This window comes from Scomber scombrus, chromosome 13 (genome assembly GCF_963691925.1).
Source record: "Scomber scombrus chromosome 13, fScoSco1.1, whole genome shotgun sequence".
NCBI classification, from domain to species: Eukaryota; Metazoa; Chordata; class Actinopteri; order Scombriformes; family Scombridae; genus Scomber; species Scomber scombrus.
In genome coordinates, this window is record NC_084982.1 from 7,046,376 (window position 1) to 7,062,647 (window position 16,272).

A 16,272-nucleotide genomic window follows, 5' to 3' on the forward strand; every position below is an offset into this window, starting at 1 on the left:
CACCCCGCTTATCCACAAGTGACTGGACTGAGTGCAGCCTCTCCAACAAAAACACATCTAAAGTGGACAATGAAGGTGACGTGGGAGTCCTCTGAGGAGCAGGAGCCCGTCCCACATCCTGTCCTGCCCCGGTAGAGACATGTGTTATGCATCTATACCAATATGAGCAGATTTAAATAAACACACGCTCTGATCTTTGACTTTTGACCTAGAGCCTTTCTCTCATTACCCTTAGAGTGTGGGCAAATACAGGAAGTAAGGGGTTGAAGAGAGAGGAGGGGAGAGGATTGTTGCTACTGAGCCAGGGTTTGATTTTTCTAAAAGTCCTAAAAGATGCAGTGAGAAAGCAATGTTTGTTCTGTACCTGTATGCAGAAGTTTTGAAAAATACCAAAATCTTGTGCATTGAATATTGGGCGCTGTTTAAAGGATGAATTACTGCAAAATTTCAAGTGAATCAAACTCCAAATCCCCAAAATTTGCAACATTTGTCACAAATATGACTTCCCAATCTCATAATTAAGGCTTAGCATTTTATTATAGGAGAAAACATATCAAATAAGATAGAGATCTCATAATTATCATTTCATTATGTCACAGTCACATGGCCATTTGATATACTGATTGGTTGCCGAATATCAAGAAGGTGGGTTTTATCTAATATGAACCTGTCAGAGGGCTGATTCCAGAAAAAGGGAGAATGAATGAGAAAGAGGAAGAGGAAGTAAACACCAACGCAGTACTGCAGATACTGAGGAAAAAATTTGGTTTACTTTCTATTCATTTTGTACCCAGCTCCTGTGAGGCCACACTGCAGGAGACCAGGGTTCAGGTAAGGCCTGCATCCTTTGCCTGGCGTGGGCAACTAAAGCATGTATGTTGTGGTCTGTTACTGGCTGCTGTAGCTACAAGGTTCAGTGTTACTTAAGTCCCCTAAACGTAACAACAAATCCATTTCTCTAGTCCTACCTGTGCTGTGATGAGTACAACATACCAATACGATAATTATGAGAAAAGGTCTCCAAGGTTTTCCAATCTCTGTTTCCAGTCTTTTTGGTAGAAATTTGTAGCAGGAGTGTGAAAAACAAACTTTATTTAAACAGAAACCGGATGAAAGATTCATTTGTATCAAACCAAAAAAATGAGTAAATGACAACGTGTGTCCTCACCAGAGCATTGATGTCTTCAGACTTGTATATGAGCATACGGATCTCTTCAGGGTCTCCACTGAAGATCGCCTGGATGAGAGGAGGCTGTGCAGAAGAAGCGAGAAAAGACACGGTCAGTGTAAAAAAGACATTCAACACATGACCAGAAGCCACATGTGAGACATGAGAGTACGTATAATCGATTTAAACTGCCAGTGAAATGAAACGACAAGTTAAGGGGAATATTTCCTGGATATTACACAAGAGGAGACCGAGCATGATCCTTCCCACGGTATGGAATACTAGCTGTGTGTGTGTGTGTGTGTGTGTGTGTGTGTGTGTGTGTGTGTGTGTGTGTGTGTGTGTGTGTGTGTGTGTGTGTGTGTGTGTGTGTAGGAGCAGCTGCTTGACTTTAAGCTGCCGTGTTTACAAAAGCAAGAGCAGTAAGGGCTACTATGAGACTGTAAGATACTACATACTGTATACAAAAATGTATTTATTACTAGCAGGACTTCAAAAACTCTGCTCCGTTCTTACATGTAAGACTGACCTCCATGAGAAAATATTGTTCACAGAGGTCATAAAATCAAAAGCCTGTGCAGATAAAGTCTTTAATGAAGGACACTGTAGAGGTCAAGCCCTTATTTTCTTTCCTGGATCTCAGATATGAGGTAAATACAGGACCTAGATGGCGTCAGTCAGTCAGCACTGCAGCAGTATACTATAGGAACAGAAGCAGGCATGGGTTACAAAGAAACTCACACCGCAACCTTGTTTAGTCAACATGAGTGATGCCAGATCACAGGAACATGTCAGTGGCTTAAAAGGAACACTCGAGTGGTTTTTGCAAGTTGTGCCCCTCGACTTTACATCACGTGCACTTCACATTACAGCTGACACATGCTGTAGAGTGTCAGACAGGACAGTCAGGTGCACATATGAACATTTAAACAGGTTTTACTTGCTGTGATTGTTCCTCCTGCTCACACAGAGAGTCAGAAGATGTGCTTCCAGTGCAAGTGATCGGGGTCAAAATCCACGGTCCTCGCTTTGAGGTTTTCAGCCGTCTTGAGTTCAAGAAATCAAGCTGATATCTTACAAAGGTCAAGTCTTTTTAGTGAGAAGTTCCCTCTGTTTCCCTGTATTGTTTTTCAATGTTGAGCGGCAGTGAAAGAACAGATATGTGTTTCAAAGGTTTTGTAGATATTCATGTGATTTGCCTCATTTGGACTTAGAAGGGATCTTCTAAAGGTCTGTGTGAACAGGAGGAATGGTTACAGCAAGCTTAATATGTTCAATGTTAATTTGAGCATCTGACAATTGTTTTAAATCAGACGTGAAAAATTGCAACCCTATCCTTTAACTTTTCTGCTCTCCGGACCAACACTGATTTCCATTCATTTCTGACTTTTGAAACTTGCTACAAACAGATGACTCATTAGAGCGTGCTCAAGTCATCAATGAAACAACTGCTTCAAAGTTCAATGTAGGAAATACAGTGTCTACACATGATAAAGACAATCATGGGTCATTGACTAATCAATATTGCAGAACAAGTTTGCCATATTTTCTCAATTGTTTTTTAAGAAAACCATGAAGCACATGCCTGAGCTTCTCTGATTCATTTCAATATGCTGCATCATCACATAAAACATAGTGTGGCTCATTTGAGTTAAATTGCCATTATTGCTGTGACACCAGGTTAAGAAATAGGATATGCACCTTTGTGACTGTATACATTGTCCTGTTGTTGAATATCAATAAGCAGGACTGTTTTATCTGTACTATATATGATTTGTGCATCAATGTACAGAAACAACTTGATTATTAGCCTATTGTGCAGTGATACTAGGAATAATAATGTAACTTTGTACACAATAAATGCAGGTTTAATGTTCAACTCTGATGGATTAAACAACTAAAGTAGCTTTCAAGAGTCTGATCATTCATTTTTATACCATACAGAAATGAATGACTGCATGAAAGTAAGGATTCAAATCATTATCAAGATATTAGTAAAGATATTTTCACTGGCCGTACATGTACAAATGGAAAATCACATAAAATGTCATCAAAGGGATGATTGTAGCAGTGCACTGTGATTCACTGTTATATATCAAACTGATATGTGTAAAGTAAAGCCTGCAATGCCTCATTCTGCTTCAGAACCACTGACTTTGATCAATTCTGCACAGCCACACCAGAAGGACAGGGGGAAAAAATCTGAAATACAGCAACATGATCTGCAAGATAGTTCACTATAATGTAAAGCACACATACAAGAGTTTGTAGTGTTGTGGCTGTAGTGGTCTGTGATACCACCTGATAGAATCTAACCTACACTGATTATTTAAGCATAAAAACAGTCAAAGTCAATGCTGGAGCCTCTGCTGGGCTTTAAAGGCTTCAGGTTGCATCTCTTAATGATGAATCAGAACGAACAGAAGCAAGCTTCACTACACTTCCTGTGTATTTCTGTTGCCTCCCGCCTCACTTCCTGTTGCACAGTCGCTCCTTCTCAGAAACCTGAGAGAGGAACCGCCGAGGAGCGTTTCACTTCTGCTTTAAACACAACGCACACATTCACACACATATTCACTAAATGACACCACTTCCTCATCTGTTGCAATGCCACATCATCATATCATCATACACCTCCCAGCTGACCATTATAGTAGGCAGGTGATTTTTTTATTTATTTATTTTTTTTACAAATGCATGTCCATGTAGTTTGGTACAATTATAGCAAAGCAAAAATGAAGAAGCTTCAGGTTTCATTCAATGATGCATTCAGAATCGTGCTTAAGTTTCCAAGATGGACGAGTTCAAGTCATATGTGTGTTTCTAACAATGTCCCCACCCTTCATGCTTTGCTGAGGATTTTAACATACAGATCCAAGGTTAAATGAGTTAAAAAAGTCTAAATGGCATTAGCCCAGCCTACACAAAGTGACACAAAATACTCCTGTTTATGGAAGCATTGGAACACTTCTGTATCTGTTTTAACCTTGTCTGTGCTGTCTTGTCCTTGTATAGTCTTATGTTTTATTTATTGTTATTTTATTGATATGGACCTGCAGTCCGAAATAAAGTTTCTTCTTCTTTCTTCTAAGTGGTACACTTTGATTCTATTAACTACAATGGATAACTGTGCAATGTTGTCTTAACACTACCAGCTGAAGAGCTTTTCTTACATTGAAGATATGAATCTAAAATAAACAAGTTGTGTTTGCCGACCATGGAGCTGGAGCCAGGAGGAGATTAGCTTAGCTTAGCATAAAGACTGGAAGCAGAGGGGAACAGCTAGCGTGTCTCTGTCCAACAACCAAATATCTGCAAACCAACCGCTAAACTTCACATTAATACACTGTGTCTCCTTGTGCTGAATTAACACACAAATACTATTGTAAAAAAGGCACAATTTTCAACCAGTGAACTGTTGTTTGAGAGGTAATAGTTAGCTAGTTAGTTTTTTAAAAGACTAAAATAAGCTAAACTCATATTTAAATCAGGAACTATCTCATCACAGACTATCAACCGGATCAGACAGACATTCAAACACAGAGAATTAAAGTTTAACACCTGGCCTTAAAAAACAATCTAATACTAAGTACATGACCAAGACTTCTTTGACATTTTGGGGTGTTTAGGGATCTGTCCTCCACAGCTTAACCTCCCCCCGTAAGTCAAACTCAACCGGCTTAACGTTAGAAATGCTTCATTCGGACACACGTGTCACATTTTTCTGTTGTGAAACTTCCACCTATTGTTGCACCGAGTCATAATTTCAATGCACCCAACAAAGCAGGAACACAGTGCCAAATAAGAATTATGTGGGCGACGAAAAAATGAAAGGCGAGAGAGGATGGTGCTCATATTGGCTAAGGAAACGATTGTCCCGTCTTCCTCACTGTTTCCTCCTGGTGATCAGCCAGACAGTTTTCATTCAAATTCAAAGCTCGCGTCGGCCATTAAGTAGCGATTCGGCTTTAATCAGTGTTTACTTGAACGAAGTGATAAGAGAGGGAAGGAGGAAGGACACACTATAGTGTAGTGAACGAGATGCCAGCTGGAGAAAAGGGGGGGGGGGGCTGTGCCTTTAAACAAGCAGCCACCACTTGGCAGCATATGGCCTCTTTAGCTATGCCTTTCTTTGTAAGTGCTCCTCATGCACGCACACACACACACACACACACACACATTCTTGCAGGCCTTCACGTTCAAACACACTCTCTCAGCTGGCATCAGTCCCTTGTCACAGTGCTGTGTCTGGGGACTGGGGGAGCCTGGTGCTGGCACAAGAGGGGCATGGAGATTTAGGGAATGAGTGAGGAGAGAGAGAGAGAGGGTGTGTGTGCGTGTGCGTGTGTGTGTGTGTGTGTGTGTAGCGCTTTTAGAGGCTTGAATGGGAAGATTCCTCAAACTCATACCAGCACCTACAGACTGAACAATGCTGGATGTCTGAGGCGGATATTGTTATTATGAGAGCAATAAAAATCTGATAACACTAGTTCAGCAAGCATTTGTTATGGTGTTAACTTCTGGCGATGATCCCACAGATTCTGCTTTTGTTTTCAATCTCTGAGTCCAAGTACATTTTTCTACTGCACACATCAGAACAGAAATATGTCAGAAAGAATTCAAAGTCTGGTATTACATGTTTACTTATGCTGCTGTATTATAACACTGCATCTAACTGACTACCCAGCAACACAAGAACAATGCTGCATGGATCATAAGCTGGTTAGGATTCTAATGTTTCAGCTTGGACCTGTTAGCATCAGCTTTTAGCACTGGTCAAAGTGTCATGCCACTAAGAAAGAGTGGCACCCCACCAGCATGCCAGTGAAAAGTGGCATCTGCCAGTGAAATGGGAGTGATTATTCATTTATAAGCCACTCATAAGCCAGTGAGAAATGGTATAGGTATAGGAAAATGAGTAACATACAGTTTGTAAGTGCCACATACCAGTACAACTCCAATAGCTTGGACCTGTTAGCATCAGCCTTTAGCACTGGTCAAAGTGACATGCCACTAAGATAGAGTGGCACACAGTGGTATCTGCCATTGAAATGTAAATGACAATACATGTATAAGCCACTCATAAGTCAGTGACAAGTGGTACAGACAGTGGAAAATGAGTGACAGTTTATAAGTGCCACATGCCAGTGGAACAGCAGTGGCATGCCAGAATTTCTCAGAATGCCACCAGAACAAGAACAAGAGTGCCACACCATCAGCCACTTTACGAAAGGGTAAATTATCAACCAATGATATTGATCATGCTCATATGTTATGCAGGCTTAACCAGACACTCCTGCACGCTATGTGACAGTATCTCAAACATGAACATGTTTCCAAACGGTCACATTGACCTTCACCCTATCATCCTACTGATGTCACCCATGCAGGCCCAATTAGTAACCAATAACCGTGAAAATGTGCTTTTGTCGACATGCCGGGTCAGTCTGCTGTAAACAGTTTGATCCAGTCACCTCTGCTCTCTGAGGAATAGATTGAGGACCGTGTTGATCTGGCAGAACGTACAGTTTCCCCTTCTGTCTTCCTGTCTCTCATTCTTATCCTACACAAACTTCCTCAATCAGATTAACTCTGTTTTCATTCCATAGACAGGCTGTAAACATACACATACACAGGCTAACCTGCAGTATATAAATACCACATCCCGAGCATGCTGCACACACACACACACAAACGCACACACACATGCAGTACATCCTGTTTGGTGTCTCCCTCCATAAAAGAAAGCCATGTCTTCATTTCCTCTAATGCCTGAGGTGACAGGCCAAACTGGCTCATCTCCTTCCCCTCTGGGTCCAGAAGAGGCTTCTGATGTCCTGTTTCTAGTGAAACCAAAAACCACCGTTCTGCATGTTTATCCCCCTTCTCAAACCGCCTTAACAAGATACAAGAGGAGACGATGTCAGCTGTGTGTCAGAGTGTTTCACCTGCCTAAAACAGACACAGGAAGCAATAGAGGAAATCTATATTAAAAGCAAGGAGAAATGGGGAAAAAACACAGGAAAACTGATAAGAATCAATGCCCATATCCACTGTAGAGGCACACTGAGGTGCGTGCACAGAGCAGTGCAGCGGCGGAAAGTCAAAAGTCAACAACTTCCTGCGCTTCCTTTATATTCTGTGCAGTGGGAGGACGTTTATTTCTGTACTGAAAGAGCTCCTTAAGGACATGCATTGACATATTATTGGCACAAAAATGCCAGTTTGGGTTTATTTCAAAAGAGATCGGAGGAAACTAAAGACATGACAGCTTCATTCATTCATTCAACTCCCACATTAACCTCATGCTTATCTGTGAGGTATAACGCTGATTGTACGAAAACCATTCTGACCTTTCTGTCTTTTCATCAGCGTGACCTTGACCTCCGGTTCACATTAGTACCTGCAAAAGCTTCCTAATATCACTTCTAACAAGCCCATACTAAAAAAAGCAGTCAAACAAACTCTGCATCATTTACTATTATAGTCTGAGAAAGATCCCTACTTGATTTTCATGTGACCCACTCTTGATCAGCACATGATTAAAAGAGTAAAAGAAAAAAGAGAGAAAATCTATGTATAAGCTACTGAGCTGTGTGCAGAACTGAGGCATCCAGTTATCAGGCATCATCAGTATGTTGTCTGAAAATAACAGGAAGTCCCGCAGTACCGGGTTACATAAAAAGACATTTCTTCTCTTCCTTGAAGTAACCATACATCTGATATGAGCTGGGCTGAAGACGCTGGGTCAGATCAGGGACTTCTACCGAGACAAAGGAGCGAACGGAGCACCATCTACAGTATCATCTCTGCAGATGCCAACGTACTGTCCTCCTGGTGCCACTTGTTAACCAGCATATTCACCAGGTAAACTAAGACAGGTGGTAACTGAAGCACGAGCCTGTGAGTTTACAGAAGAGAGACCAAAGAAAGAAAGGAGGTTCCCAAGCGGAGGTTAGGGGAGCCGTAGGGTGGCATTTGCCATTTAAATCAATGATCAGACTATTAGAGGTTCCATCATCCCATCTACAAGTAATGGCACTGTACACCAGGAAACAAAAACCTTATTTTTAAAAACCTCTCAAGATCCATTTAGTAGCTGTTAAGGAGCTTTCACTCACTATCTTCACCAACAGATGTAATTACCCATAAGATTGTAGATAGTCAAATTTCCAGTTTTCACAGCATTTTAAGCACTTTTTATTCATATTGACTTAAACGTTGAAGTGAAAGCAGTAAAGCTCTGCTAAAGAGGATCATGCAATACAATCAAAAGCTCCAGAACAGCTAATAAATGGACCTCATGAGTAGTTTAGACATCTCACATACTTTTGGTCTCCTTGGAATAAAATCATCAGAAATTGATTTTTTTGGTTTGCAGTTGAAGGTTTTTCACATGAAGCAATACCAGGCTACAGCACTATGGACACACAGTCTACATTTGTCTGTGTATGAGATGAAAACACTGATATATTTGTGTTCTGGGCCCAGGCGATGCTTGCGGAAGGAAACAGAGCAGGAAGTATATAATAAGTGGGCTGTCCTCATTTTAACGGAACACCGAAAAATGCTACTCATTAATGACAAAAAGCGAAAATCGGGACGTTTGAGCGTCCAGTTCCATGCAGCATTATGTGATCTGTGTGCTCAGTGTGCAGGGTTAGGAGTGTTTGACCAACACAAAGACACGTCGCAATATTAAAGATACATTTCTAAGCAAACATCCGATAAATGGAGTAAAAAGTGCTGTGCAGCCTGATCACAGTCCAGGCTAGGCTAGCAGCAGCTAACAGGTCTACCTGATCGGCCAGTTTGAGAACAGCCATCTCTGGGTCTGCTCCGGCTGATCATCCACTCCCTCCGGGGGCGATGCTGCGGCCGAACCCCCGCTCCTCCTCTCCTCTCTCCGGGCTGCCCACGGGGCGACTTCAGGCGGCCGGGTGAAGCAACGCGGCTTCTCGCAGCTCTCTAGCAGACACACAGGCGGATGATGCTGCTGCCGCTGATGATGATGACGAAGGCCGGGGGTAGCACCAGGGCCATCAGCCCCGCTCCACTGACGCTATCTGCCGCGACGCAGCTGAGCCGAGGCGGACGCTCGGGTACGCAGCGAGGCGGGGAAGCAGGAACGGCTGGACGCACCGGTGTAAACAATCCACATTTACGGCTGCTGCTACTACCACCACTTCCACCACTGCTGCTGCTGCTGCTACTGCTGCACGGAGATCGCAGGAGTCTCTCCGAGCCATACACCACCCACAGAGCCTCCCTCCTCCACCGGTTTGCAGAGCCACAAGCCTCCCGGAGAGGCAGTCAGTCTGAACTCAGTTGAACACAGATCACACAGGAAGTTGGTGCCTGTCTCTCCTCCTCTCAGATGCAGAAGTGGAAGAGAAAAGCTTCCTCAGCATCAACAACAACCAGCCCACCTCTCGCTGCTGCCATCCGCTGGATAGAGAGAGACGGAAACATTTCCAAAAAGTGCACCATCCAAAAGTAATAAAACAATGAATGCAATGAAAAATGAATGGGCACACAGATGTAGTAGAGTGTAAACTCACATCAAGCTCGACAACACTGATCCTCATGATTTAAAAATCACTCTACTGCTGTGGGTTATATAAGGATGAGGCCTGCTTTCAAGGCTCATGTCACGATTTCTTTTTTTGCAAGTTTCACTTCCTCAAACACTCAATCCGATTTTTTTGGAGCCTGTACATTTCAATTTCAAATCAATAGTCCACTAGTTTCTTGGGCTATTTGACAACATCACATGGTCTTCATGAGAAAATGCAGTTTGCTCAGTGTTAGATTGTGATTGGTCGATTAGTTGTAAGATAGAAAACTAATTGGCAGCTATTTTGATGATGAAATAGCATCACCTTTGACCCTGGGGAATTATAATGTGCAATTTTGCTATTTTCTGCTATCTTATACATATTATGATTAATTGAGAAAATAATTGACTGATTAATCAATAATGAAAATGGTCGTTAGATGCAGCCCAAACTGAAGACATTCAAACTTTCCATTATTCTGAGCATCCATGAAGGCTTCAGAGGTCAAAATTCCAGCAGCACTTGTAGTATATGGAATTACTTTATTGTTAAACCACTGCGTTTTGGGCTACTCTGCTAGTGGCCACATGTGAAGGCAAGAGTTTAGACCCCTTTAAACTATTTATCCTTCTCTGTACACATTGAAAGTACATCAAATTGTGCCAGAAACTCTGCTCTCTACTGTGCTTCCATGAAGGCATACTATTATAATTTGACAGTCCATTCTTGAACTTGGAAACAGCAGTTGATGAAACTCAAGTCAATGCCCACTTACTCTGTTGTTCTGTAACTTTAAATCACATTAGATGACACTTACTTATCACTTTGTGTCATGCTCTGTATATTAAAAGTCCTTGAGTGTGATAGCAGGTTCCAGTCATACGTTCTGATTTGTAGCCCACCTTCCCTTTCATTTCGATTTGGAACACAGACTATTCCTTTAATGGTAAATCCCATATTTCACAGTACTGCTGCTGATGCATTTTCCAAGTGAGTTTTCATTTGTGCGCATACAGTGTGAGAATGAAATAGCAAACCTTTGAAGAAGAAACCTCCATGAGTTGCGTTGTCTATCACACTCACATTTTTGTAATTGTTGTCAAAGTTCAGCTTTGATGCAGACTGATGTGAAGTGAACTGACTATGATGGATTCCACATCTCCAGCATCTAATGGCCGTCCTCTTTTTTTGTGAAATTATTTCTGTTCTGGGGGTTTGGAAACATTTTGTGTGGCACAATTGCACTGGATAGCAGAAAGAGAAAACATAAAGATATAGGGTGGATTAGGGTAATGTGGGACACTTTTTTTGCAATTCTGACTTCTTTACCCTATTTACATATGAATCCAATACATGATATCAACATCTAATATCATTATGAAGGTTGTTTCCTTGTTAAATCAGAAGAAAAATTGTGGTATTGGACATTTGTGGATTTTGTCATCTGGGACACTTATACTTTTATTTATACAAAGCAGCATTATCTGCAAAAAAAACATTCTGAAATGTGCATACCCATATTTGGTCATTTAATTTAGTATGCTTACAATTTTTAGGTTAAAAAACTAGCAGTCTGTATGTTCACATGTGTCATTTTAAACAATATAACTTACACAGTAGGCATGTACTAGTTAGCTTTAAAATAATTGAATAGAAGAAGAGATAAATGCATTTGAGTTTAGTTATCCCATATAAGTCAATGTCCCACATTACCCTGATCCACCCTATATACAATGTGTGCATATAAGTGCACACATAAGCATGTATTTATATATTTACATCCACTAACAAGAATTGTTTCTTTCCTGAATAATTGAAGCTACATGACAAATATATATTGAAGTACATCTTTGGATGATCTTTTTAAAACATAAAGTAACGGAAGCCAATGGCTGCTGGGAAAGTAGGAGAAATCTATTTTAAAATGTACAACACAAATCACATAAAGCTTTGTAAAGTCTGTTGTTTTATGTCATGATCATTCATTGGAGATGATAATTTACAATCCTCTACTATCTGTCTTACTACATTGCTGCTCGTGTCACTTCATGTACGCCGTTTACTCGGTGGAAACATCTCCAATCAGTCATCTCCCTGCGGCTGCTCATAAACAAGAGAGGTGTTGACTGAACAAGCGCACACACACACACACACACACACACACACACACACACACACACACACACACACACACACACACACACACACACACACACACACACACACACAGCAGCAACAGCAGCAGCAGCAAGTAGGGATGCCACCATGTATTTCTCACTGTTTTCATGAAGATGCATTCCAGAGCTTATAAAGAAGGACAGTGATGGTTGCGTCTGGAAGATAATATCAAAGCTTTCCAGTTCGGCATGCTTCTTATTCTGCCAATTACATGATAAATACACATATTCAACAAATTAGCCTCGAAGTAAATCACGCAGCAGCAGCCCTGCGGGAACATGTGACCTGGGTCAGATCAGCTCTTATTACTCAGCCAAATGTGAGTACAAGCCAGTCATAAATTCTTCTATGAAGTCTCATTCTTCTATGCATTCCTCTAGTTGGACTTTTATGTTTTTTAAAGGATATCTCTCGTGCTATAGGCCTCACATTCACTCTCTCTCTTTCACACACACACACACACACACACAAGACAGACTTATAGCCTTCCTTTTCAGATTAGCAGGCCCAGAGTCTGATGCCGTCTGCTGGGAGAATCTGGGTCAAAGCGCATGAGTGTGGCTGTGCAGCAGTTGTGAGCTGCAGTGAATGGAAGAGAAGAGTGGGGGAGGTTTTTTTCTTTTTTTTTTTCTTTCATTGTGTGTGTATGAGCGTTCATGTGGGAGTTCTCATCTCTTCGCTTTTTTAGTGCATGCGAGTTCCCAGTTCATTCATCAGCTGTATGCCCTGATAACCCCTCTCAGCTAAGAGCGCGCGCGCGCGCGCGCGCACACACACACACACACACACACACACACACACACACACACACACACACAGAGAGAGAAGGGTGATGGAGGGTTGACACCACCATGAAATAAAGATGAAGTTAGATGGAGTAGAGGAAGATGAGCACCACTCAGCTCATCACAACACTTGCACGATTATGGTTCATTTCAAAGTTTTATGAGTAACAAGAAGGCAGTTTTTAATTGGCTGAGGGCCATGGATTTAAAAGGCAGACTGCATCTCCACTCATAGTTTGCACTGCCTGCAGCTCGTCAGCCTCAGCTCACCCATATGATGCGAGGGATTCTTCAACAAGGCCACCCAGACAGCCAACCCCCATGCTCTTCTTACTCTGTCTGGTTGTTGTGTCTCAGCAGGATGATGAAAGAGAAATTTAGGCTTGTTGTAATGTCAGTGCCTAAACAGCCGACCCCCAAAAATTTACCTGTAATGGCAGGAAAACCTGCAGAAATCTCAACACCACAAAGGAAGTCTGAATACTCAGGAAATCATCATCAGCCATATAAGGAATATTTACTTCATTGTATGCAGTCTGTTTAGTGTTGTATTTTCATAATGAAAACTTTACTTGTTATAGAGGATCTTTACATTGTGGTATTGCTGTCTGAAATTAAAGGATCTAAATTCTTCTACCACCCCTATTTACACCGCCCATGATTTTCAAATGGATTGCTTACATTCTTGTGAGTTTCCAACCATTTCTATACAACATGAAAATTAAATAATCTGGAAAAACCTGTTCTATCATTCAAATCAGAATGATTACTATTACTATTTATTTTTCAAAATTGCTGCAGATTGACTTTCTGGTGGTGGACTAATTATTGCAGCTGTGGTGGTGGTCTTGATTGATGCCTTTTCTTTTTTTTTTCTTGCCAAAACTATCAATATTTTGTGTGACCACCATTATTATCTAGCACTGCTTTAACCCTCTTGGGAATGGAATTCACCAGAGCTGCACAGGTTGCTACTGGAATCCTCTTCCACTCCTCCATGATGACATCCCGGAGCTAGTGGATGTTGGACACCTTGCGCTCCTCCACCTTCCGCTTGAGGATGCCCCACAGGTGTTCAATTGGGTTTAGGTCTGGAGACATACTTGGCCAGTCCATCACCTTTACCTTCAGCTTCCTCAGCAAGGCAGTTGTCATCTTGGAGGTGTGTTTGGGGTCGTTATGTTGGAAAACTGCCCTGCGGCCCAGTTTCCAAAGGGAGGGGATCATGCTCTGCTTCAGAATGTCACAGTACATGTTTGAATTCAAGCTTCCTTCAATGAACTGCAGCTCTCCAGTGACGGCAGCACTCATGCAGCCCCAGACCATGATGCTACCACCACCATGCTTGACTGTAGGCAAGACACAGTTGTCTTTGTATTCCTCACCAGGGTGCCGCCACACACGCTGACACCATCGGATCCAAACAAGTTTATCTTGGTCTCATCAGACCATAGGATATGGTTCCAGTAATCCATGTTCTTGGACTGCTTGTCTTCAGCAAACTGTTTCTTGTGCATCAGCTTCAGAAGAGGCTTCCTTCTGGGACGACGGCTACGCAGACCAATTTGATGCAGTGTGCATAGTATGGTTTGAGCACTGACAGGCTGACCCCCCACCTCTTCAACCTCTGCAGCAATGCAGGCAGCATTAATTCTTCTATTTTTTGAAGCCAACCTCAGGATATGACGCTGAACCCTGGCGAGGCCTGTTCCGAGTGGAACATGTCCTGGAAAACCTCTGTATGATCTTGGCCACCTTGCTGTAGCTCTGTTTCAGGGTGTTAGCAATCTTCTTATAGCCTAGGCCATCTTTATGAAGAGCAACAATTACATTTTTCAGATCCTCAGAGTTCTTTGCCATGAGGCTCCATGTTGAATATCCAGTGACCAGTATGAGTATGAGAGAAAACACCAAATTTAACAGCCCTGCTCCCCATTCACACCTGAAACCTTGTAACACTAACGAGTCACATGACACCAGGGAGGGACAACGACACAATTGGGCACAATTTGGACATGTTCACTGTGAGGTGTACTCACTTGTGTTGCCAGCTGTTTAGACAATGGCTGTGTGTTGAGTTATTTTCAGAGGACAGTAAATCTATACTGCTATACAAGCTGTACACTCACTGCTTTAAGTTTCTAAAATGTTGTCCCATGAAAGGATATAATAAAATATTTTCAAAAATGTGAGGTGTACTCACTTCTTTTTGTATGAAGATTCACTGCTATTACATCCATTTGTATAGATGTCATTAAAAAAAAAAAAAAGAAAAACCCAGAAATCAATTTTATACACAAACATTTTATTTGGTTAAATAAAAACAATCTAATAACAGAGGAAGTGTGAACTGAGGAGAGGGTGTGTAAATGGAGCAGCCAGTGCAGAGCCCTATCAATACACACAAAAATATCCAAATATTTAAAACATTTGACAACTGCCCTGCATTCCTCAATCAAGGTTTGACTGACGTCAATCATTCTTCACAAAAAAAAAACATTGCAAAAAAAAAATAAAAATAGAGAAAAAAAAGTACATACAAACTTGACTGTGTCCCTTGTTTTATTTCACCTACTGTCACGCTCATTTTTAAAATTCCGTTTGATAAGTGGCGTCCAGCAGAGGCTTAATGTGTGCCTCTATTGGATTGTTCTGCCCGGGGGAAAGACCAACATACAGTTGCTAGGTAAAAACTGACTGAGTCCTAGACCAGGATAGATAAGACAGCAGAGAGTGATAATTGAGGGAGCAGAAAAAACTGAGAGAACATACATTTGTATTTACAAGACATATTCCAGCTCATAGCGGACGTACATGTTTTTCTCGTCGTTGTAGACCTGTGGGTAGTGAGCAATGAGGGCGTCTTGTGAACCGATGTAGATGGAGTTGTAAATCTTCCAGTAGACGTCTCTCACCTTCCTGGCTGGATGGAACAGACCCTTGAAGGTAAAAACAAAGCAGCACAGTTTAACATCAGCCAGTGTGTAGATTATTAGCAGCCCTAATACACAATAAATACATGTAAAACTGCTCGTCACAAAATGGATTATTTAGCAGGTCCTGGTGTGTCTTACCTGTAAGCAGTACTGAAGCATGCGGCAGGGCCCGATGGCGACCCTTAGTCCCTCCAGTGCACCCATGACAGCCTGGATTACGTGAGGCGACGTCTCAAATACGTTAGGCCAAACATAATTGAGCAAGTGGTTGAGGGAGTCTTCGCAGCCAAAACCGTAAACGCCAAGAGACATGTGCTGGACCACGGCACTGGCTGTCTGTCTGTGGACCAGGTCTCTGCAGGACAACAGGAACACGGGGGTCATGGTTTAACATATACTGACATGACTCTACTGAAACTATAAAGCAAACCGACTTCACAGAGGGAACGTGACTACAAAAAGGTCGGGGTGGATCCACTCACCTGTCCATGAGTGCGTCCTCCAGCAGCGGCGTGACGGCATAGATGTAGTCTTTGCCCATCTCTCCGATGTACTCGAACAGGAAGGACAGGGACTTGAGCACGCCGTTCTGCACGTTGAGCTCAGGCACGCGGTATTCGTTCATGAGCGCGGGCAGGACTGTGAAT

General features: G+C 42.1%; 2 protein-coding genes across 6 annotated transcripts in view; both read right to left on the reverse strand.

Annotated features, from left to right (window-relative positions):
• Positions 1–9,075, reverse strand: part of ankrd44 (ankyrin repeat domain 44) — a 30,404-nt gene extending 21,329 nt beyond the window's left edge. For all 4 annotated transcript variants that reach the window (XM_062431438.1, XM_062431439.1, XM_062431437.1 and 1 more), the window contains exons 1-2: positions 8,968–9,075; positions 1,169–1,252 (exon numbers count right to left, since the gene is read on the reverse strand). In XM_062431438.1, the coding sequence (XP_062287422.1) occupies positions 1,169–1,252; positions 8,968–8,994 (111 nt within the window). In that variant the 5' untranslated portion in view covers positions 8,995–9,075. The remainder of the gene's footprint in view (positions 1–1,168; positions 1,253–8,967) is intronic.
• Positions 9,076–14,973: 5,898 nt separating this feature from the next.
• Positions 14,974–16,272, reverse strand: part of sf3b1 (splicing factor 3b, subunit 1) — a 14,684-nt gene continuing 13,385 nt past the window's right edge. For both annotated transcript variants that reach the window (XM_062431202.1, XM_062431201.1), the window contains 3 exons: positions 16,108–16,272; positions 15,764–15,980; positions 14,974–15,628 (listed from right to left, as the gene is read on the reverse strand). The exon at positions 16,108–16,272 is cut by the window's right edge and continues 108 nt beyond it. In XM_062431202.1, coding sequence (XP_062287186.1) covers positions 15,470–15,628; positions 15,764–15,980; positions 16,108–16,272 — 541 coding nt within the window. In that variant the 3' untranslated portion in view covers positions 14,974–15,469. The remainder of the gene's footprint in view (positions 15,629–15,763; positions 15,981–16,107) is intronic.